This window comes from Camellia sinensis, unplaced genomic scaffold (genome assembly GCF_055761805.1).
Source record: "Camellia sinensis isolate YWXY unplaced genomic scaffold, ASM5576180v1 Unanchor1, whole genome shotgun sequence".
Lineage (NCBI taxonomy): Eukaryota > Viridiplantae > Streptophyta > Magnoliopsida > Ericales > Theaceae > Camellia > Camellia sinensis.
Genome location: NW_028128987.1, coordinates 21,691,028 through 21,713,282, shown reverse-complemented (window position 1 = coordinate 21,713,282; position 22,255 = coordinate 21,691,028). Strand labels below are relative to the sequence as shown.

At 39.1% G+C, this 22,255-nt stretch overlaps 1 protein-coding gene across 4 annotated transcripts in view; it reads right to left on the bottom strand.

The window, feature by feature from the left end:
• The window catches only part of LOC114278647 (callose synthase 9), a 93,690-nt gene that overhangs the window by 28,365 nt on the left and 43,070 nt on the right, over positions 1-22,255 (bottom strand). For all 4 annotated transcript variants that reach the window (XR_014357487.1, XR_014357486.1, XM_082910522.1 and 1 more), the window contains exons 20-32: positions 22,128-22,209; positions 20,485-20,534; positions 13,648-13,734; positions 13,294-13,379; positions 13,142-13,166; positions 10,739-10,833; positions 10,532-10,613; positions 10,245-10,402; positions 10,005-10,125; positions 1,625-1,722; positions 1,437-1,527; positions 1,206-1,366; positions 1,000-1,109 (exon numbers count right to left, since the gene is read on the bottom strand). Coding sequence is in view for 2 of the 4 variants with exons in the window: in XM_082910522.1 (XP_082766648.1) it covers positions 1,000-1,109; positions 1,206-1,366; positions 1,437-1,527; positions 1,625-1,722; positions 10,005-10,125; positions 10,245-10,402; positions 10,532-10,613; positions 10,739-10,833; positions 13,142-13,166; positions 13,294-13,379; positions 13,648-13,734; positions 20,485-20,534; positions 22,128-22,209 (1,246 nt within the window). In the remaining 2 variants the exon portion in view is untranslated. The remainder of the gene's footprint in view (positions 1-999; positions 1,110-1,205; positions 1,367-1,436; positions 1,528-1,624; positions 1,723-10,004; positions 10,126-10,244; positions 10,403-10,531; positions 10,614-10,738; positions 10,834-13,141; positions 13,167-13,293; positions 13,380-13,647; positions 13,735-20,484; positions 20,535-22,127; positions 22,210-22,255) is intronic.

Sequence of the window (22,255 nt, the reverse complement as noted above, 5' to 3'; positions counted from 1 at the left end):
TATTAGTAGACAAAATTTAAAAAAAAAAAAAAAAAGCACACACACACACACACACACAATCTTCTTTTTGATAACGTACCCAACTTAAAAACATAACAATGGAAATAATAATATGAATCACCCATTCAAATCTTTCTTCCAATAACGATGCATATTAGTCATCCAAACCAGTTCAATTAACAATCACCATCAAAACTCTTAAGTGTACTACATATTGAAAAACCATGCCAAAACTTACTCTGGGCTCTGTAGGGAATTTATTCAAGCTAAAGGAAAGAAAACATCAACACATGCCAAGTTCAGGTAAAACATAAGCCTAACATGAGCCATCTCAATGCCGCAACCTCCCTCTCAAGAAAGGGAAAAAACATAGGACATGTTTGGTTGTATTTCTGTTTTTCATATTTCTGAAAACAAAAACAATTACAAGTTTGAAAACATCATTTTCTTTTTTGGATGAATTTTTTTGGTTTGAAAATTTGAGGAGAGAGAAATAGGATTACAGGAGCAATTCCAATGTCTAGTTAAAATTCAACGATGTATTGTTGAGAAGCTTCCAAAATATTTATATAAGAGAATTCCTTTTACCATGTAAAACAATCCACTTTAAATGCACCAAAAGGGACACAACCCAAGTACATCCAATGTATGCAGGATGGAAGACCACCCCATACACTAACAACATCTCCCAAAAACCAAAGTAGTACTAATATAAAAAATAAAATAAAAAATCAATAAAAACCATCAAAGCTGATCTATGCATGAAAGTTGCACAACTCAGACTCAAGACAATATTTGAGACAGATGGAAGTCTCTAAAAATAATTTCCGAGTGTAAGCCCAAGTGAAGGAATGTATTTATGCTTCTAACAGTCATCAACATAGATGCTAAGAATGACAAATAGATGAAATGAACAAACATACTTCTCCCATTTGGTCACTAAAGTTCTGACAGAAAGCAGATACAACTTCCTACGAAGTGCAGTATAATTGAGTATACCTGGATATATCTTCTGGAGGTAAAATAAAATTGATATCCCATCTTCATTTTTCTTTAGAAGTTCATCCATGCTATACAGAACAGTCTCAGAATAGTATGGCGTGAACACACTACACAAAACAAAGAAATGGAAATAACAACAAACTTACTATCAAAGGGTGTTAAAAAAACAAAGCCAAAATGGTGCATCAAACAAAAGATATTACCTGAAGGACAACATCTCACGGACTGGTTTGGCAGGGGGCATATCCATGAAGAGGGAATTTGTGAAGAATTCCAACCTTCGCCTAGCCTCAAGATTCTTGGGAATATTTGCCGCTGAGTCTTTGATACTCAAAAGGGAACACAATCTTTTTACTTGTGCTCTCTGCAATTTTTTGAGAATTACAATACCTCAAAGTCAAAGTAATAAATGACTGAATGTGCATCAAGCATACCAATTCAGCATCTCGCGGCCAGTTTAAGTTCATAAATAGACGACCTTCATTCCTTGCTTTTGACAACGTATTCCAAGTCTCATAGTGTTCTCTAACAAAAATGCATACATGGAAAGTTGTATAAAGAGAGCTGCAGAATAATTGCATAATATACTAGTGCAAGAAAGAGATTAGCCAGTTGAACCAACCTCATGTTGAGATTAAGGACATCAAGGCGCACGACATCATAGAGATCTTGAATAGCTTTGACTGCACCATTTTTCAGTTCTGGTGTTTCCACCTCTTTCTGTACAATAGAGATTGAGTACAGAGGATGAGGAACCTAAACAAATCTGATGTGTGTCATCCCAAGCATGTTGAAGCAAAAGACAGACACAATTGCCCATCCTTTGTTTGCAGCATGTCATTTTGTTTGAGAGACTAATTTTAAAGAAAATTCACATTAATAAGACATTTCCAGATGCATATTTGACACATGTACACATCCAATAATTGTCGCACACAGACACAACAGCCTACAAGGTCTGTATGTGCTTACAAGTTAATCCATACACAATCCTAAGACTCAATTTTTCCAATCATTTGAGAATCAATTGTGGAAACCACGAGGACATGAATAAACATGTTAGGAGCGTAGCCACGCCAATGGTTACAGGAAACAAAATCTTCTATCCCATAACTTTTGTAATCGAAACACCACCATTTTGCATGGGTGGTGAATCAAACCAATGCGAGAAACCCCAGCTTTAGGTAGTGTTGTAGGCCTTAATCTTCATAAACAGGGTAACTAATATCTTCCTCATGCAAATGTACATAACAAAAAGCAATTTATGGTTGATCAGTTTACTTTTCCCGATCAACTTTACAAGTCTTCTGCTCATTTCCTCCACCTCTCTCAAACTTATCCCCAATATTTTTCTCTCAATCATTTTAGTCCTTTGCTTTATTGAGAGGTTATTTCCATAAACTTGGAAAGCATCCATCAACAAGTGAAAATCAATCATGAAAGGAAAAATGGCATTATAACTGGAAAAAAGGAGATTGACATTAGAATTCATATTCCTCTAACATAGATAATACGAGAGAACAGCCAAAGCTATACAATGAATTATGATATCTAAACAGTTAAAGCAACCACATATTAGAAAGCACACAGTCCAAAATGGATACATTGTCCATGTCCGACACATCGGATACCGACAAGCAGCTGACAAATGTCTACACGTCGGTATGCCATGTGGTGTGTCAATTATTTTAACCATTATTTTTTGCAAGTCATGTTGGGAACACTTCACGGATACATGTGTCAAGTGACTAAAACACGTCTTACGACAGCTTTGTGTTTTTTTGTATAATTTTATACAGTTGATTTGGGGTAAAATAAAATATATGAAAACAAAAGAAAAAAGTAGGGAAAAAAAGTATACACTCACATACACATCAATGCCACTTGTATCTCTGTGCCCTAAATTTATATCCATATACATAGCAGATAAAATTTTACAAAAATATACCTTTTCATGTATCCCCACCATGTTTGTATCCTTTATTTTTTTCCCCTTCAAAATTGCTACCCCTCGTGTCAGTGTATGTGCTTCTTAGACCACATATTTGTTGGCCCCATTTGGAGAAACTTCTGGGGGTGCTTATGGTATTTATTTTATTTTGGGAGTTTAGCCAAAGTGTTTGCTGCAACTTCTACTTACAATTTATGAGGCAAAAATGACTTAATTAATTTGATAAAAATAAGCTAATTACTGAAAAGCTAGGGAAAGGATGCTTTAATTGTTTATATCATCAACTTTTAGCATGCCAGAAGTTACACCAAGCAGAGGCAATGTACCATCAACAACTCGAAGGAACCGCAGCAATGACAAAATGATTGAGTCTATACCCATTTTCTAATATCAATGAAATTGACATCTAGGCCGATACGTCAAATTCTAAAAAAACCAAAGTACGGGTATGATTGGGGTATGCTAATAATATATATTTTTTAAAATTGATAGCTAAACATCCAACATAGAAATCAAAGTCTAGTACCATAATTAATTAAAAAGAAAAATTACAAAACTAAAAAATAAATCATTGTTCAACAATACCAAAGTAAGTCCCGAGCTATTTTAATGTCATTAATTACCAACAATACCAACAATTTGTGAATTCTTTCACTTCATTCAAATATATAATTTTCAAATATTCAAATAACAATTTGAAATCATTAATACTATGCTGAAAGCAATTAAAAAAATTTATCTTTTTATTTTGTATGATTCTGATCTACTACAACAAAGTAAGAAGAGGGGGGGAAAAAATAAAACAAAAGAAGAATCGAGAAGAAAGAGGAAACAATAGATATGTACAAAAAAAAAAAAAAAAACTAACTAAAAACTCTGAAATGATAGATATATCTACTCTATTCTATTATATATATAGAGAGAGAGAGAGAGAGACTCACCTAAATATGAAAAATAATTTGAAAAAAAGAAAAGAGCGAAGAATCGAAGAAAGATGAAGAAGAATCTGAAAGAATCGAAGAAGTGGAAGAATTGCCAGAATCGAAGAAACAAAAATCCAAAAAACATAACTCGCTGTTAAATGTATAGATGAGAAGAAGAAGAAGAAGAAGAAGAAGAATAAGAAGAAGGAATAGAACAAGAGAAAGCTGCTGTAGATTATTGATTCAAAAACTTAGAGTTTCCCCCTTACACACAACTACTTATACTAATAAGAATAATACATAAAGACCAAACTACCCCTAACACTTAACACTCCCCCTCAAGTTGGTGCAAAGATGTTTCTCATGTCCAACTTGTAACAAATAGGATGAAAGACTTTACTACTAAGACCCTTAGTAAAAACATCCGCCAGCTGATCTTCAGACTTAACAAAAGGCATACATATCACACCCTTATTCAATTTCTCCTTAATGAATGTCTATCAATCTCAATATGCTTAGTCCGGTCATGTTGAACAGGATTGTGTGCAATACTAATAGCAGCCTTGTTGTCGCAATACAAAGTCATGGGACCACTCCAATTAAGCCCTATATCACTCAACAAAGATTGAAGCCACATTAGTTCACATGTTCCATGTGTCATAGCCCTGTATTCAGCTTCAGCACTAGATCTAGAAACGACCCCCTGCTTCTTACTACGCCATGTGACTAGATTTCCCCTTAAAAAAGCACAATAACCAGATGTAGAGCGTCGGTCATCTATAGAGCCTGCCCAATCTGCATCTGTGAATGCTTCCAACCTCAAGTGACCATGATTAGAGAACAAAATTCCTTTTCCAGGGGCAGATTTAAGGTACCTCAAAATGCGATAGACTGCATCCAAATGAGTTACACGAGGATCATGCATAAACTGACTCACTATTCCAACTGCATAGGCAATATCTGGACGAGTATGAGAGAGATATATTAGTCTTCCCACAAGTCTTTGGTACCTTTCCTTCTCCACAGGCTCACCAATTCCACTACAAAGATGATGATTAGTCTCAATTGGTGAATCAACTGGTCTACAGCCCAACATGCCCGTTTCCTCAAGAAGATCTAGAATGCACTTCCTTTGAGAAATAAAGATGCCTTTGTCAGATCTAGCAACTTCAATCCCAAGGAAGTATCTCAATGGACCAAGTTCTTTTATCTCAAACTCCTTGGCTAACTGCATCTTGAGATGGATCACCTCCTCCTCATCATTACCAGTCACAGCTATGTCATCCACGTATACAATAAGCACTGTTACCTTATGTACATTGCGTTTGACAAACAAGGTGTGATCCGCATTGCTTTGCTGATACCCAAATCCCAGCATTGCCTCGAGGAATCTACCAAACCAAGCTCTAGGAGATTGTTTCAAACCGTACAAAGCCTTCTTTAATCTACCAACCTTTCCAACTGTAGACTGAGATGAGAATTCTGGAGGTACATTCATATATACCTCCTCCTCCAAATCCCCATGAAGAAAAGCATTCTTCACATCTAGTTGTTGTAGAGACCATCCCAAATTAGCCACACATGACAGAATAGCTCGAATGGAATTCATCTTTGCTACCGGGGCAAAAGTTTCTTGATAATCTATTCCATATGTTTGGGTAAATCCCTTGGCCACTAGTCTTGCTTTGTTCCGTTCAATCGTCCCATCTGCATTGTGCTTAATGGTGAACACCCACTTACATCCGACTGGGTGTTTCCCATTTGGAAGAGACACCAACTCCCAATGTGCTATTTTTACTCAAAGCTTGCATCTCTTCTACCACAGCTACCTTCCACTTAGGATCATTGATGGCTTCTTTCTAACCCTGCGGAATACACACAGAAGAAAGGGACTAAACAAAAGCACGATACGTAGAAGACAACGAATCAAATGACACGAATTTAGAAATAGGGTGTTGAGTACAAGCTCTAACACCCTTTCTGAGAGCAATAGGAAGACTCAAATCATCCGTAATAGGACCATCAACAACAGGTGAAGAAATGAGATGAGGATCATTACCTGAAGAGTTAGTGGAAACTGGGTGTGGAACTGGCATAGGAGATGATGATTGACTTGGTGGCACAAGAGAAGCCGGCTCTTTCTGACGCCGTGAATAAGTCTTAAGATCAGCTCTGTCCAAACGACCACCGATATCCGACTCCTCATCAACAGAACTCCTAGGCTCCCCCTCACCACAAATAACAGCCCGTTGAGGAGGAAGGAAAAAAGACAACTCATGCTGATATGATGCCGTCTCATCCGCAATCTCATCGATACCACGCTCCCCCTGAGGAGATGGTTGAGGACCAGGAAAAAAAGACTCAGATTCACGGAAGGTGACATCCATACTAACATACAACCTATGAGAGTGAGGGTCATAGCATTTGTAGCCTTTCTGAGTAGCAGAATAACCAAGAAAGACACACCGGACAGCCTTAGGATCAAGCTTCCCACGAGTCCGAGGTTGAAGATGAACAAAACAGACACTACCAAAAACCCGAGGCGGAAGAGAAGAAGTGGGATACGTCACAGGAAGAAGCTCAAGAGGAATTTCGAAGTGGAGGACACTAGAGGGCATACGGTTAATAAGATAAGCCGCGGTAAGAACTGCATCCCCCCAAAAGGACTTAGGAACGTTCATGGTAAACAAGAGAGAGCGAGCAACCTCAAGTAGATGGCCATTCTTACGTTCAGCAACTCCATTCTGTTCATGAGTGCCAACACAACTAGTCTGATAAAGAATGCCATGGTCGTCGAGGTATGCCCGGAAAGCGCCATCAACATACTCAGTCCCATTGTCACTCCTAAGAATTTTGATAGTAGCATTGAAGAGATTGGATACCATTTTATGAAAACTTTTAAAGCATGAGAAAACTTCATTTTTTGTACGAAGTAAATAAAGCCAAGTCACACGAGAATAACAATCAATGAATGTGACAAACCATCGATAACCAGAGGCAGAAACAATAGGGGAAGGACCCCACACATCGGTATGAATAAGCATAAAAGGAAAAATACTTCTTTTATTAATTGAAGGATAACAAGTACGTTTATGCTTAGCAAGCTCACAAGCATCACAAACAAAGTTATTCCTAGGACAATCACGAACTAATAAAGGAAAAAGTTTCTCTAAAATGCTAAAGGAAGGATGGCCCAAACGGCGATGCCACTGATGAAAGAGACGAAGGGAGGAGCCAGAAGTGCATTGAAGAGCCTGAGAGGACAAAGATGAGGCAGGCATGGCATCCAGAAAGTACAAACCATTTTGTGCTCTACCACTGCCAATCATTTTCGCCGTAGCCAGTTCCTGAAAGACACAATGAGTCGGAAAAAAGGTTACAGAGCAATTGAGAGCAGTAGTAGTAAGGCTACTAACAGAAAGTAAGTTAGTTGAAAAATTAGGAACATGAAGAACAGATGAAAGCGAAAGTAAAGAGGTGCAACGAACAGAACCCTTGCCGAAGATAGAAAATAAAGTGCCATCAGCCACTCTAACCTTATCTCGCCCAGAACTAGGTGAATAAGAATGAAAAAAACTAGAAGTACCCGTCATGTGATCGGTAGCACCAGAATCAATGATCCAAGGAGACGACGAAGAAGCACTGAGGGCACTAGCAGAAATACCTGTGTGAGCAAAGTTAGAAGAGGAAGGAGCTAAGGCAGATGAAGAATCAAGTCGAACCATCAAACGTCTGAAAGTGTGAAGCTCATCCGGGAAAATAGAACTAACATCATTCGAGGCACTGGCAGTAGTCTCAGAAACATGTGCTTGAGGACGAACACCACCACCACGACCACGGCCTTGACTAGGGCGGCCATGCAACTTCCAACAGTGTTCTTTATCATGTCTATCTTTCCCATAATACTCACACTTCAACCGGTCCCGATCAACCAATGGACCCTTACCACCACCTGGAGGCAGAAAAGGTGGAGTATCATGTGACCTGGGGCCGACAACCATCGCTGACCGATCCAGAACAGGAGCATGCACCATAGCACTACGACAACTCTCCTCCTGCTGAACCAGGGCATAAGCCTCACGCAATGTAGGAAACGGAGAGCGACCCAACACCTGAACCCGTATCTGATCATACTCCAAATTCAGACCAGCAAGAAAGTCATACACCCGCTCCTTCTCCATAGCCTGCTGAAACATAGTGGCATCCTTGGAGCAAACTGGCTGGAAACTCTGGTAGAAATCTAGCTCTTGCCACAAACCACTCAACTCAGCATAGTAGACTGCCAGAGAGCGATCCTTCTGATCTAAACCCCTAATTGTCTTACGCAATTCATAGACCAGTGCATCATTCCCTTGTTGAGAATACATTTGAGAGGCAGCTATCCAGATCTTGTGAGCAGTATCCATCAAGAGAAAAGTCCGACTAATGGTGGGCTCCATAGAATTGATGAGCCAAGTTATAACTAAAGTATTCTTAGAAATCCATTGAGCAAATAAAGTACTATCCTCAGTAGGTGGCTGGGTGCTACTACCAGTAATATAGCTAGTCAAACGCCGGGCGGCAATCGCAAGACTACAGGAACGGGACCAAATCAAGTAATTAAGACCATTAAGTTTGACCGGACTAATCTGGAGAGAAGGACTATCACCAAGAGTCAGACCACGACTCAGTCCACTCTCCTCCTTGCCCTTAGAGTCCTGACCCAAGCTGTCAGCCATGAGATGAGAAAAGAGGGTGCAAAAAACACAAGCCGGATATCAAACAAGTTCACAAATCACCCAACCAGCACACCAAACACCTTCTAAGGCTAAAACAGTCCAAAAGAAGTCCAAAACAGAGCAACCAGATCAACTACAAGTCAAAAAACCGAAGCAGAGCATCTGAACAGAGATAAAAATCCAAAATAGGGCCAAAATACATCAAACTAGGGACAACAAACCCCTCTAGGGTTCCAGTCGGCTCCCAAGGATAGGAGAAGAAGGGACAAACCAGAAAAAAGAGGGTCAAACAGTGATTTTCGAAAAATCACCCAATTTTGACGAAAAATCAAAAAAATTAGAAAATTCAATCAATAATGACCAAACAATCAAAATGAGATTATAGAGTGATTACCCATTAAATTTCGAGCATACTGTAAATTTATTTATTTATTTTTTTTTTTTTTTGTGTGTGGCAATAACAGACGTACCAGGAACAATATGGGGATCTACGGAACAATCTTGAAGGAGGAAGATAGTGCTCTGATACCATGTTAAATGTATAGATAAGAAGAAGAAGAAGAAGAAGAAGAATAAGAAGAAGGAATAGAACAAGAGAAAGCTGCTGTAGATTATTGATTCAAAAACTTAGGGTTTCCCCCTTACACACAACTACTTATACTAATAAGAATAATACATAAAGACCAAACTACCCCTAACCCTTAACACTCGCCAAAGAAGAAGAAAGAGGAAGAAAAAGAAAATGAAGAGGAAGATGAAGAACTAAGAAACCAGAAATCGAGCTTTTGCTGTCGACCAGCAGTGCCGTATTCGATGGAGAGTTGCTTCACCAACTCTGTTCTTTGACGGGAGTACCCAGAATGATCGAAGAAGAGAAATGATAAATGGGTTTGTAAACCTAATCGTTTTATGTTTTTTATTATTACAAAAGACCCCACATTTATTTAATTTTTCAAAATGGGCAAAAATAACTGCTCCGGTGCCCCTTAAAAAATTCTAAAAATTATGTTTTTATCCCATAGTACCCAGCCGCATACCAATGGAGTACCCACCGCGTACCCAAAGCGTATCAGACTCCTACAAGCTGTATAAAATGTATCTGGTACATTTTTGCCATACCCAGTACGCATGCAGCCGTACCGGTACGCATACCCGTAGCAAGTAAGTACCTGATACTTGTACAACAACATTTTTTGAGTACCCATGCTTCATCAATTGTCATCAAAACAAAAAATTTAGCTACATACTAATTTCACTTCTGTGCATATAAAGATTATAATCCATTACAATACCAACAAGTTTTTCTGTAAGGGCAGTGACTAATCACAAGTGGTAAATTTTAGCTACTATTAATTTCATTTCTGTGAATCCAGTGTGCATATAAAGATTATAATCAATTATAATACTAACCAGTATTCCCATAAGTGCAGTGATTCTTGAAATCACAAGTGGCAGCTTATCCAATCGAAAATCTTTATGAATATCCCTCTTCACCATACTCGTGTGAATGTCTTCATAAATCCTTTCAACCCTGACATAAAAATAGAATTAGAAAAGAAGCCTACAACACTATGTTTGAAAAGTTAATCATATCACAAAAGCACATGTCTATACAAAATAAAGCATAAGAACTATTTAATATATACTTACCACTTCTTTGCTTCATCATCTAAGATGGCTGTCAGGATAATCCTGACGGTGTAATAGCATTCCTCAACTGCGTATTTCATGTAGTCATCCCTCAAGATCCTATCCCATAACTCTTGTGAATCTCTACTCTCTATCGCAATATCTTTAGCTACAAAAATCTATATATATATATATATATAAACAATGAAAACTTGAACTAAAAATCGACAAAACCTAAAGAACTACAACTTCAAGAAATAAAATAAATAAATAAATCCAAATAAATTAATAAGGAACAACTATCATACCTGGCTGGCAAGAAGGAAAAGGGGCCACTGAACCATGGGTAAGTTCCCAGTATTCTTAGGCATTAGAAGCAACTCCATTTCCCTTCAAGCAGTATTAAATCACAACAATAAAGAAGGGAAACAAAGAATAATAAACATGTAAATTAAACAATAATTATTAATATATGAACCCAAAAAGCCACAACAGCAGAAACTAGCAACACTCACAAATTTGTAATATAATCCTCTTCTCGTAGATTCTTTATAATTTCATTCCAAAAGGGAGAAAATTGAGCAGCATCTGTCTTGATCTTTTCCAAAACCTTCAATTAAACAATTAAGTTTCACAATAATTCAATTTATCCACCAAAATAATATTCTTAGAAAGATCCAACAGTTATAAAGGCAAAAATGCAAGGAAAAGTATATGTACTAGTGTCAAACACTAACACTCATTAAATATGCACTGAGACATTTTTTTCATTACGTATGAATTACATTAAATGAATGCCAAGGGGGCACCAAGCTTGTGCACCAGAGAAAAACTAAAGGTACCAAGTTACAAAATAACAAAACTATATGCTCTCCCTAAAATGGAACCCTCTTACAAAATCCACCAACAAAAAAAGATTCACAAAATTCCCCCTTCAAGCCAAAAGTGAATATATCGAAGTAAGCAAGATTCACAATATAACCATTTGTACATCTTCAAAACTCCGTTGATTGTTCTCTCTTTTAAGGCACTGCATTTAGCATATAGAAGCAACCCTCCAAGCCTTCATCACACCCTTCAAATGTCAACCACAAGACTTACAATCATAAAGTTGAAGCACAAAAGCTATCATAAACTAACTCACACCAAACAAAGAAAATAATAAGCTTCAAAAGTCTCCGGCTACATTATAATAAACCGACTCCTCCACTTTTGCACATCGACCACCAATTAGCCAAGGGGGAAAAAAAACAGAACAAAGCCTCACTTGCCCAAATTTATCATTACAACAATAGCATCCAAAGTTGCCATCAAAATAATGAAAGCTACATTGACGGTAACCCTTGATTTCCAAACATACATCCATAGAAAACCCCTCACCCTTGCCACATAACATAAGAGAATAAACATTTAACTGTTGATTTCCCCATTTACTTTTTCATTTCAATTCATCTTGCCTAACACCATTAATCCTCACTCTATATAATTACATCAAAAATTCATCAAAAGTGTATCAAACTCCCAACCCATAAAGGCCCTAGCAAAAGCTTCCCACCCCACTCCCAACCCTAAGAACTACAAATAACCATAAACCATCACATCTTTATTAGCCGCAATAATATAGAGCTCTGGAAAAGTTTTGACCGAAGAAGTTTTCCCACATCGTTCATCAATCTAAAATCCTACCCCACTCTTGTGTCTCCAATAGCAAAACAAATAAGCCCTCTACCTCATAAGAGCTTGTAAACTCTTTCGGAGGTCCACCCTATACCCCACAAACATACTTGCGCTCGACCTCCCTCCTACAAAAGCTTCTTACTTCAGCAGCATGTCTCCCAAAAATGTCAAACAAGTATCCAGGTCTAGTGCAGAGGTAGAATACAGAGCTATGACGCATGTAAACTTATGTGATTTCAGTCCTTGTTGAGTGATATAGGAATGGTTTGCAGTGAACCTGAGACTGTAATGTGACAACAAAGTTGCCATCAATATCGTGCACAATCCTGTTCAACATGATAGGACTAAACATATTGAAATTGACAAACATTTTATTAAGGAGAAATTGAATAAGGGTTTAATATGTATGCCTTTCGTGAAATCTGAAAAGCAATTGGCTGATGTATTTACTAAAGGTTTTAGTACTAAGGTCTTTCACCCCATTTGTTGCAAGTTGGGCATGAGAGATATGTTCGCACCAACTTGAGGGAGAGTGTTAAGTGTTAGGGTTATTTTGGTACTTATATAAGTGTGTCTATTATTATAAATATGAGAGTCTAAGAAGAGAACACTAAGTTTTGGGTCACTTTTTTTTCTCTCCAGCCATCTTGTGCAATTCTCTCTTCCTCTTCTTCTTCTTCTTCTTCTTCTTCTTCTACTTCTACTGTAAAATTAACAGAAACGTTACCAAAGTAGGTAGAAGTTTACAGCTACTAAGGTTCACACTTTAGACACTTGAGCAACACATGTCTACGGACACAAAGCACATCACATTGCAGAAAATAACTTGGGAGCCAATGATTTACAGCTTTATACATATAAACTACGCCTTTAGGGTTTTCAGGTTCAGGCATTCTAAAGCCTAAAACTTCATATAATTTGATTGCCATAGGTGATTACCCTACAAGGTGAAACACAATACCTTGTTTAGTCAGATTGCACAAAGGCGCAACATTTTAACCAAGTCATTGCTTGGAAAGAAGAGAACAAAGAAGATCGTTGTAGAATTATAAAAGCCACTGAAGAGTATATGCCAGCACCAACCCAAAGCAAATCATCGCGAAGCAGCGGACATACTAAACTTAGGAACAATCACCCATATAATCCCAAAACTCACAAGACAGTAAACTTCTATAGTTAATGCAACAACATAATATTATTAAAACAGCCAGCACTATAGTGATGTCGAAATTATGACTCACTTGACCATTGGAGAGAAGGTTAGTCCTGCATAAAAAATAAATAAATAAATAAAAAGTTCTTTCTCAGTTACTATAGAAAAACATATAATTGGATTCATAATTTGTAACAGCCTAAATGGGAAAATGGAAACAAGAACACACAAACAACAAACCTTTTAGAAAGAGGAACATGAAGCTTATCGATAAAAGCCTCGGGGAACTTCTCAAATAATTTGTGGACTGCCCCCAAGGATCTAATCTGAAGATCACAGAAAACAAATGGATAATTACCTCACATCATTTAAGACAAGCAACGAGAAGTGGGAAACTATGAATCAACTTCCTCAAACAAAAAAACAACACAAAAGGGCATCAATCCAACAAGAACGAAGCCAAATTGGGAGCTTCAATTGTTGAAAAATAAGAAAAAAAATCAGCTTCATGATAATATTGTGCTGCAAAAATGAAGTATAGAAAGTCCAGATATCATCACTCAGAATTCAACCAATCTGATAGAAGTGACTTACCTCCCCAAGACGATCTCTAGCCCCGAGCAAGAAACCCCACACCGCAGATATGATGGTGTAAAACAAATAAATATCTAGGAGATAAATCTGCAAGAAAGAAAAAAAATGAAAAAGAAAACAGGTATGGAGCAGACAAATAACACCAAGTAAAGCAATCAAAGGCAGTAACTTACAACACTCTAGAAAGTTCAATCCAAAACCAAGGAGCAAAACATATATACAACACAATAAAGTAGGAATAAATGAAAGAACAAGTTTGCTTGAACAATTTAACAAGTCCAGCAGGAATAACAACTATTCTGCTCCTTTCAGTTTCTTTTTGGCACATCACCATGCAAGTTCTATATCCAAGTGCACTTTTTGGTTATAGAATTTGAAAATTCAATCTTCCACATACTTTGTCCCATCAATCTCGAACCATAAGTGCCTTATCTTCAACACTGACAATCGAAAACAAATGTGGGTCTTATAAACCAGGTAGTATCACCCAGGAGAATCTCTATTTCAAACCTAAAATTTTTATAGCTCTTCAAGTAGATGAATCAAAATTTTACACATGAATTAGTGACCAAGGTCAGGGAAAGGTCAGGGAACAACATAAAACTAGTTGACAGGCCTTTTGGGATAGAAGAAGTAAAAAGAATTTCTGACTTCCAAAAAAGCTAAGCTCGTAAATTAAGATACATTTGAAGGGGACTCATCAGCAAGGGTATTCCATGCCATGATCTGTATCAGCTCATCACAAGAGAACAGCAATAAATGAAGAGAGAGTTAAAAGGATAAGTACTTCTGTGAGTTTGTAACCTTTCTTGTTTTCATCAATCAAAATGGATAGTATAATAATACTATTGACCAAAGTTACATCTAAGCCAAATTGTAAATTTAATTAAAGGACAATAACTGTACTTTCTACAACTAACGGCCACATTTGTTTGCCGGATTAGGTAGGATGGGATTATGACTACAGTGGGATTGAGTAATGGGATTAATGGTGTGGTAGAATTAAGTTGGAGATATAAGATAAGTGTATTTGTTTATGCACTAGTGTAGTGGCATTAGTTAGTTGAGATTAAATGTACAAATTACGTAAAAGACCTTGTTACATACAAAGTAATTTTGTTGGTTTTGTAAAATGGGGGGCAAAATAGTCATTTAGCCACTAATCCATCCCAACCCTCCCATGGGAATGCAAATCCCACCATGGGGGAGGGGATTGATAGTCCCATAGGATTAGCAATCCAAGCCATTTCTCTACAAACAAGCACGGTCTAAGTGGGGCCCATGGATAACTAATCCAAACCGCCAATCAAACATGGCCTAAGAGTTTTAAATATCAATATTATGGAAATTATTCCATCTTCCTAGTACCCATAACTAGCTCTTGCATACTAATACCAACTTTTAGTGATATGATATCATGTAAAATAAAGCATGGTTAGAAGGCCAATCGTACCACTTCCATATCCTCGACGAGTGCAACTAATTATGCCACCATCAGAGATCCAAAAGATTATGTAACACGGACTCTTCAAAATAAGTCAAATACCCGTGTCAGACATTCGACACTCGGACAAGGATATGGGATATGTGTCAGATACTTTTTAACGGATACTTCTTATATAATTAGATACAAATGTGGGCCGCAAAGCTTGGGTTATGGCAAAGAATAATGGAGTTCAGGGTTGGACCTGTGAGACTAATGGAGCGAGCTCTTCAGCATGTCACTTAAGCCCAAAGGGACCTAAATTGGGCCCACCTAGGTTACGCCAGGTCAGTTCCCCTTTTGCTAGGTGGGTCGGGTTGGCACGAGCAGTGGATATGATGAACTGGCAAAGGCGAATCCAGGAGAGCCGGGTCTGGTGGAGATGGTCAATGTCAATATGCAGCATCGCTCATCCAAAACACAGTTGGGCTGGGAGTTGGTGGCCCATCGCGAATCTATCGGCGACGATCTAAGGGTCGCGGCAACTGGCAAAGGAGGGTGGACTTAGTTCTCAAGCGACGACCTCGGAAGCTAACGATGCTGAGGTCGATCCAACTACTGCGGCACATGAGGGCGTTTCCTGAGTAGATTGCGTTGAACAGAATGAGCTTACCAATACCGAAGGGCTAGCTTTTGTACTGTAACCCCTTACTACAGAGGGAGGTGGATTAGAAGACTTGTTGGGACAGCATCAAAACATGTTCCAGAACAACGGTGGGTTGGATGGGCTAGAGGTTCCATCTTCTGAGGTAGTGTCAAATTGGGTGTTGGAGTGCATTAGGGAAGTTAGCCGCTGTCTGGGTTTGTTGTTTGAGGCCCATGCAGAGGAGGCTATGCGATTATTCGCAGCAGTAGAAGCATCATGGCGGCAAGGGGCTCCTAGTACGAGATTGGGTACACCGTTTATTTCCCCCGATAAAAGGCACCGGGAGCTCAAGAATTTGGAGTGAACTGTTAATTATGATCATAGGAGGCAGAATGTCAGACGGGGAGCTAGAAAAGAGCATGGGGGACCACTGTTCTTGAAATGAAGCTAAAAATTTTATCTTGGAATGTGCAGGGCTTGCATGATAACGATAAAAGGGTGGCTGCGAAGGTTGTGTTGCGTGGAGCCAAGGTGGATGTAGTGTGTCTACAAGAAACAAAGATGGAGGAGTTGGGACCTAGAGTTGACTCGGGAGGTATGGGGGGGGGGGACGGTTTGTGGAGTGGACATTTTTGCCGTCATCTAGGACAGCCGCCGGGAGGGGGGGAGGGGGGGTTTCTTCTTTGCTAGGATAAGAGGGTGGTAGTGAGAGAGGAGGAGGAGGTGGGAGGGGTTTTCGATGTCTTGTTTGTTTCAATGTGTGGAGGATGGCTTTCGGTGGGCCTTCTAGGGTGTATGGTCTGGTGCAACATTCAGAGTGGGAAGGGTTTCTGGAGGAGTTGGAGAGTATGGCATTTCGATGGGATGTTCCGTGGTGTGTCGGGCGAGATTTCAATGTTATTAGATGGCCATCAGAGAGGTCGGGGACCAATCGGGTCTCGGGGTCCATGAGGTTCTTTTGCTCTTTTATTGATACGTTGCAGTTGGTTGACTCACCTATTCAGGGAGGCAGCTTCACTTGGTCAAATGGGCAGATGATATCTCGTATTGATTGTTTTCTGGTGACTGGGGGATGAGAGGAGCATTTTTCGAAGGCTATCCAATTACGTCTTTCTCGCCCAGTGTCTGATCATTGGCCTATTATGCTTGATAGTGAGGGGATTCATCGTGGTCCCACGCCATTTCGGTTTGAGAATATGTGGCTACAAACAGAGAGTTTTTTGGATGTGGTGCATGGATGGTGGAGTAGCTATGTCATTTCTGGTTCTAATAGTAATGTGCTAGCCCATAAACTGAAATTGCTCAAGGGAGATTTGAAGATATGGAATAAGGAGGTGTTTGGCCGGTTAGAGGGTCAGAAAGCGAAGGTGGTGTCTTCACTCCGCGCCCTTGATGAGTTAGAGGCGCAAGGGGGTTTGTCCACTACTGATAGTGCTCGGAAGGAGGCGGCCAGACAGGACTTTGTTCATATTTCTCGCATAGAGGAGGTGTCCTTTAGACAAAAATCTAGATGTTTGTGGTTGAAGGATAGGGATCGAAAGACGAAATTTTTTCATCGGATGGCGAATGCACATCAGCAGATTAATCAAATTACTAGGATGTGGGTGGATGGCCGAGAGCTTTGCACGAATCCGGAGATTTGAGAAGGGATTGTGGGTTTCTATCAAAATTTGTTTTGACAACAAGAAGGGTAGTGGCGCCCAAGCTTGGAATGGGTTCAGTTTGATATGATCTCGGGAGAGGATAGGCAGCATTTGGCGCGTGCTTTTACAGAGGAAGAGGTGTATGGGGCTTTACAGGCTATGAGTGGTGACAAAGCTTCAGGCCCAGATGGCTTCTCATTAGCTTTCTTTCAGCATTGTTGGAGTGTGGTGAAGGGTGATGTGATGACAACTTTGGAGGCTTTCTACCGATCTGGCCAATTTGAGAAAAGTTTTAATGCGACTTTTTTGGCTTTGATCCCAAAGAAAAGGGGGGCTGAGGATGTTCCTGACTTTCGGCTTATTAGCTTGTTGGAAAGTATGTATAAAATATTAACCAAAGTTCTAGCAAATAGACTTAAGACGGGTTTTGCGGTCTGTGGTGTCTGAGTCTCAGAACGCATTTGTAGGAGGTAGGCAGATTTTGGATGCTGTGTTGGTTGCCAATGAGTGTGGATTGTCGGATTCGACAACAACGCCCAGGTTTGATCTGCAAATTGGATATTGAGAAGGCATATAACAACGCTAATTGGGATTTCCTCTTGTATATGTTGGATCGGATGGGTTTTGGAGAGACTTGGTGCCGTTGGATTAAGTTATGTGTCTCGACTGTGCGGATGTCTGTCTTGATTAATGGAACTCCAATAGGGTTTTTTCAGACATATCGAGGTCTTCAGCAGGGAGATCCGTTGTCACCACTGTTCTTCATTCTAGTGATGGAGGCGTGGAGTAGATTGTTGGATAGAGATGTGCATGGGGGTCTCCTGGGGGGGCTTTGTTGTGGGATCGCTGTCTGTCTTGTTGTATCTCATTTATTATATGCGGATGACACTCTGATTTTCTGTGGGGCTGATGTGGAGCAGGTGAGTCATTTGAGGTGTGTTTTGTTATGTTTTGAGGTAGTATCGGGCCTCCGGGATAACTTGCGGAAGTCAGAGCTTATTCCAGTTGGGGAGGTGGAGTGATTACCAGTTTTAGTTGCCATCTTGGGTTGTAAGATGTCAGTTTTGCCGATTTCTTATTTGGGTTTGTCATTAGGTGCCTCTTTCAAGGTGAAAAGGGTTTGGGATGGGATAGTGGAGCGCATACAACACCGTCTGGCGAGATGGAAGAGGCAGTATTTGTCGAAGGGCGGACGATTGACGTTGATTAAGAGTGTTGAGTAATATTCCGACCTACTTTATGTCGGTCCATGTTATTCCAGTATCGGTGGCGCATCAGTTGGAGAAGCTTCAGAGGGATTTTCTATGGGGTAGTGGTGGTGATGAATTTAGGTATCATTTGGTTGAATGGGGGCAGATTTGTCAACCTAAGCAAGCAAAGGGGTTGGGGGTGAGGAGGTTGGTGTCTTTTAATTGAGCTTTGTTAGGGAAATGGTTGTGGCGGTTTGCCTTGGAGGCGGACAAGTTTTGGCAGAGGGTGGTGGCTTCTAAGTATGGGATGGGGAGTGAGAATCGGATTTCGGGGGATGTGCTCACCACGCATGGGTGTGGGCTTTGGAAAGGGATTTGGTTAGGACGAAAGGAGTTTTGGAGGTGGGTAGGGTTTAGGGTGGGCGATGGGTTGTGGGTGCGGTTTTGTAAGGAGAGGTGGTGTGGGGAGGAGTCTCTGGAGGCCCGTTTTCCGTTGATTTTTCATATTGTGGTTGATCGGGAGGCGATGATGGCATCTTACTTAGGGGGTGGGGATATGGTGGTGTGGCATATTCAGTTGCGGTGTGCAGTGCATGATTGGGAGGTTACTCAGTTGGTGGAGTTGTGGGGTGTTTTATATGGGTTGGGAATTACTAGGGTGGGACAAGATGTTATGGAATGGAATGGAATGGGGGGAGGGCAAAGGGGCGGTTTTCAATTGCATCTTTCTATAAGGGTTTGGTGGGGGATGATGGTGTTGCTTTTCCTTGGAATAGTGTTTGGATACCTGGTGTTCCGTCTAAGGTGGTCTTCTTTATGTGAACAGCCGCTTTAGGACGGAATCTTACTTTGGACAACTTAATGCGGCGTGGTCATGTTTTAGTGAATCGGTGTTGCATGTGTTGTCGTGCTACTGAGTCCGTGGATCATTTATTTCTTCATTGTTTGACGGCTTCCTAGTTGTGGGGTTTCATTTGTTCTCTTTTTGGGATTGCTTGGGCGTGGAGGGGTGCTAGGTTTGGGCGTCGACAGCGGTGGGTTTGGTTGTTGGCACCGTTTTGCTTGATGTGGCTTGTTTGGTTGGAGAGGAATCAGGAGGGGTGCTAGGTTTGGGCGTCAACGGTGGTGGGTTTGGTTGTTGGCACCGTTTTTCTTGATGTGGCTTGTTTGGGTGGAGACGAATCAGCATTCTTTCTTAGATGTTGCTTAGGGGGTTGCTTGGTTACAAAACCGTCTATTAGTGGTTATGTATAGTTGGTTGGAGAGGAAGTTTGATCCGAACAAATTTGTTTTTTTTTTATTTTCTAGAAGATGTTATTGGTTAGCTTCGTTTATTTTTAGTTTCCCCTAACTGGGGATGGCATTTTGTATTTGTTTGAATCAACTTGATGCGTTCTTAATAAGATTTGTTTATTTATCAAAAAAAAAAAACACTATTATTATATGTACATATTGTTGTATAATTGTTATAAATGTCTTTTTAACACTATAAATAACATATAGCACTATTTTATCTCATATATTTGATTAAAAATATAAAAATATCACTTTTTTTTGCTGAGTCCGCGTACCCTTAAATTTATGATTTGATAAGTCCGACATCTAGATACATACCAGCATCCGACACCCGTACCCGAGTCCATGTAATATAGCCAAAAGAAATAAAATTATATATTTTAAAACCGGAGCTAAAACAACAAGGCATGCATTTACACCAATATTATTCACTCAATCCCATTATTACATTGTTCTACAGGAAGTAGAAGCCTTTTTTTTTTCTTTTTTCTTTCTTTCTTGGATCAGTAACAACAAAATAAATTATTGATAAGGCTTTCCCAAAATAATAGCATGTATCGTTTATCTAGTAAATTTCAGGGCTGCATAAGTTCAAATAAAACTAGATACAACAAATAGCGATTGGCAATGCCCACTTACAGCAACTATTGGTGCCCATAAGCTAGCAACTGTCAAAGCATTATGGTTATCTGCAAGCAACAGCAGAAAATTAAAAAATGCATAATTTATATGATCACATATATAATATTTTATAAACATGATTGAAACAAATATACTAAACCCTGAAAAAACATTTAATTTCGCAATCAAAGGATGCATAAGTGGAGCAGTTTCACCTACTATGATACAACTTACAAGAAAGAAAGAACAACGAGCACTTTATTGCAACTCCTAAGTGCAACTATACGCATTTTTATCTTCATCATTTTTTTTTTTTTTTTTGAGAGAAATACACAATATGCTTTGATCAAGAAGACCACAAAAAAATCATAATGTAATCAATTACATAATCAAAGTAAATGACAGCCAAGAAATTGATTGCCAAAATGGCAAACAACATTGTTTCTGAACCATTGTGTTTAATTGGGATTCAGCCCGAGTATACCACATATTGATGCAGACAAATAGTTGAATACTTTTAATTCAAAAAGTACAGACAAGAAGGAAATCAAAGAATAGTAACAATGAAAAAGAAAAACACTGTACATAGAAAATATCAGTGGATTGGCCAATATGAGTAGATTTATTACTGCCACACTTTTCTAGTATTTATTCTTCTCTTTACCCACTTACAAGTGGCCCGAGAGAGATCGGGGAGGGGAAACATCATATATGGAACAGGTGCACATGTATGCAGTATGATGGTGATTAAACACAAGATAGCAATTCAAATGATTTACATTACTGCAGCACGATGAATGGAGAAGGTCAATAAAACAACACCGGAAGGGGAAAAGTAGTGCACAAGGCTCCCACTAAAGTGAGTCTAGGACAGCAAGATGTACACAGCCTTAACCCATTTCTGGAGAGGCAGTTTCTAAGACTTAAACCCAAGCCAGCAGGGACACTAACAGCAAACCTAACTATTGGGCCAAACCAATTTGTACTGCCCCAATAAATTACCTAGTTAGGTTTGCAATTATGTGCCTTTTAACAACCAAACAATACGTTTCAAGCAGAGAGTCTACAACAACAGAAATGGAAGACATCATGAAACATACGCCTACCAAGCACAACACTCAAGAATATAACTCTCATACACAATAATGTTTACCAGTGTACAATTTTCTTTTTTTAATGAAAAAAGATCACAAACCAATCACAAAACATCAAAAATTCATACTCCACAGATTATAAAATTTATTTCAGTAAATAAGGGCGGCTTTCCTACTTTACTTTTCCACATTACTGTAGGCTTGAATACTTCAAGATGATGGAAGGCAAAGCATACCACCAAGTCTCTTGCTTTTACTTATTATTTTAAGGATACAACACCAATCAGATGAAGAATTATAATAATTCAGGAGAATCCCCTTAAAGAATTTTTTTTGCACATTCTATCTCTTCCTTCGGATAAGAAAACAAAATATTAGTAGAAAAAAAAGAAATTAGTGGGAAAATATAAATAAATAAATAAAAGAACAAAACAAAACTAAAAAAACAATATGGCTTCAAATTTGTGATTCTGCCGAGAACATACAAAACAGTATGAAAAATCATAAAAGATGTTATAATGACCATCGAATCTTAAAGTGGATCAAAGAAGCAGGCCGATTGCTTACTTTTAGACACAAAATCATGCCAAGAATAAGTCAAACCGGACATATTTACAATAATCCTTGTAGGTTCCACCAAGGGCTTGATCTGCATAAACCAAGTAAAAGCACACCAATCAGCATATCACCATTAA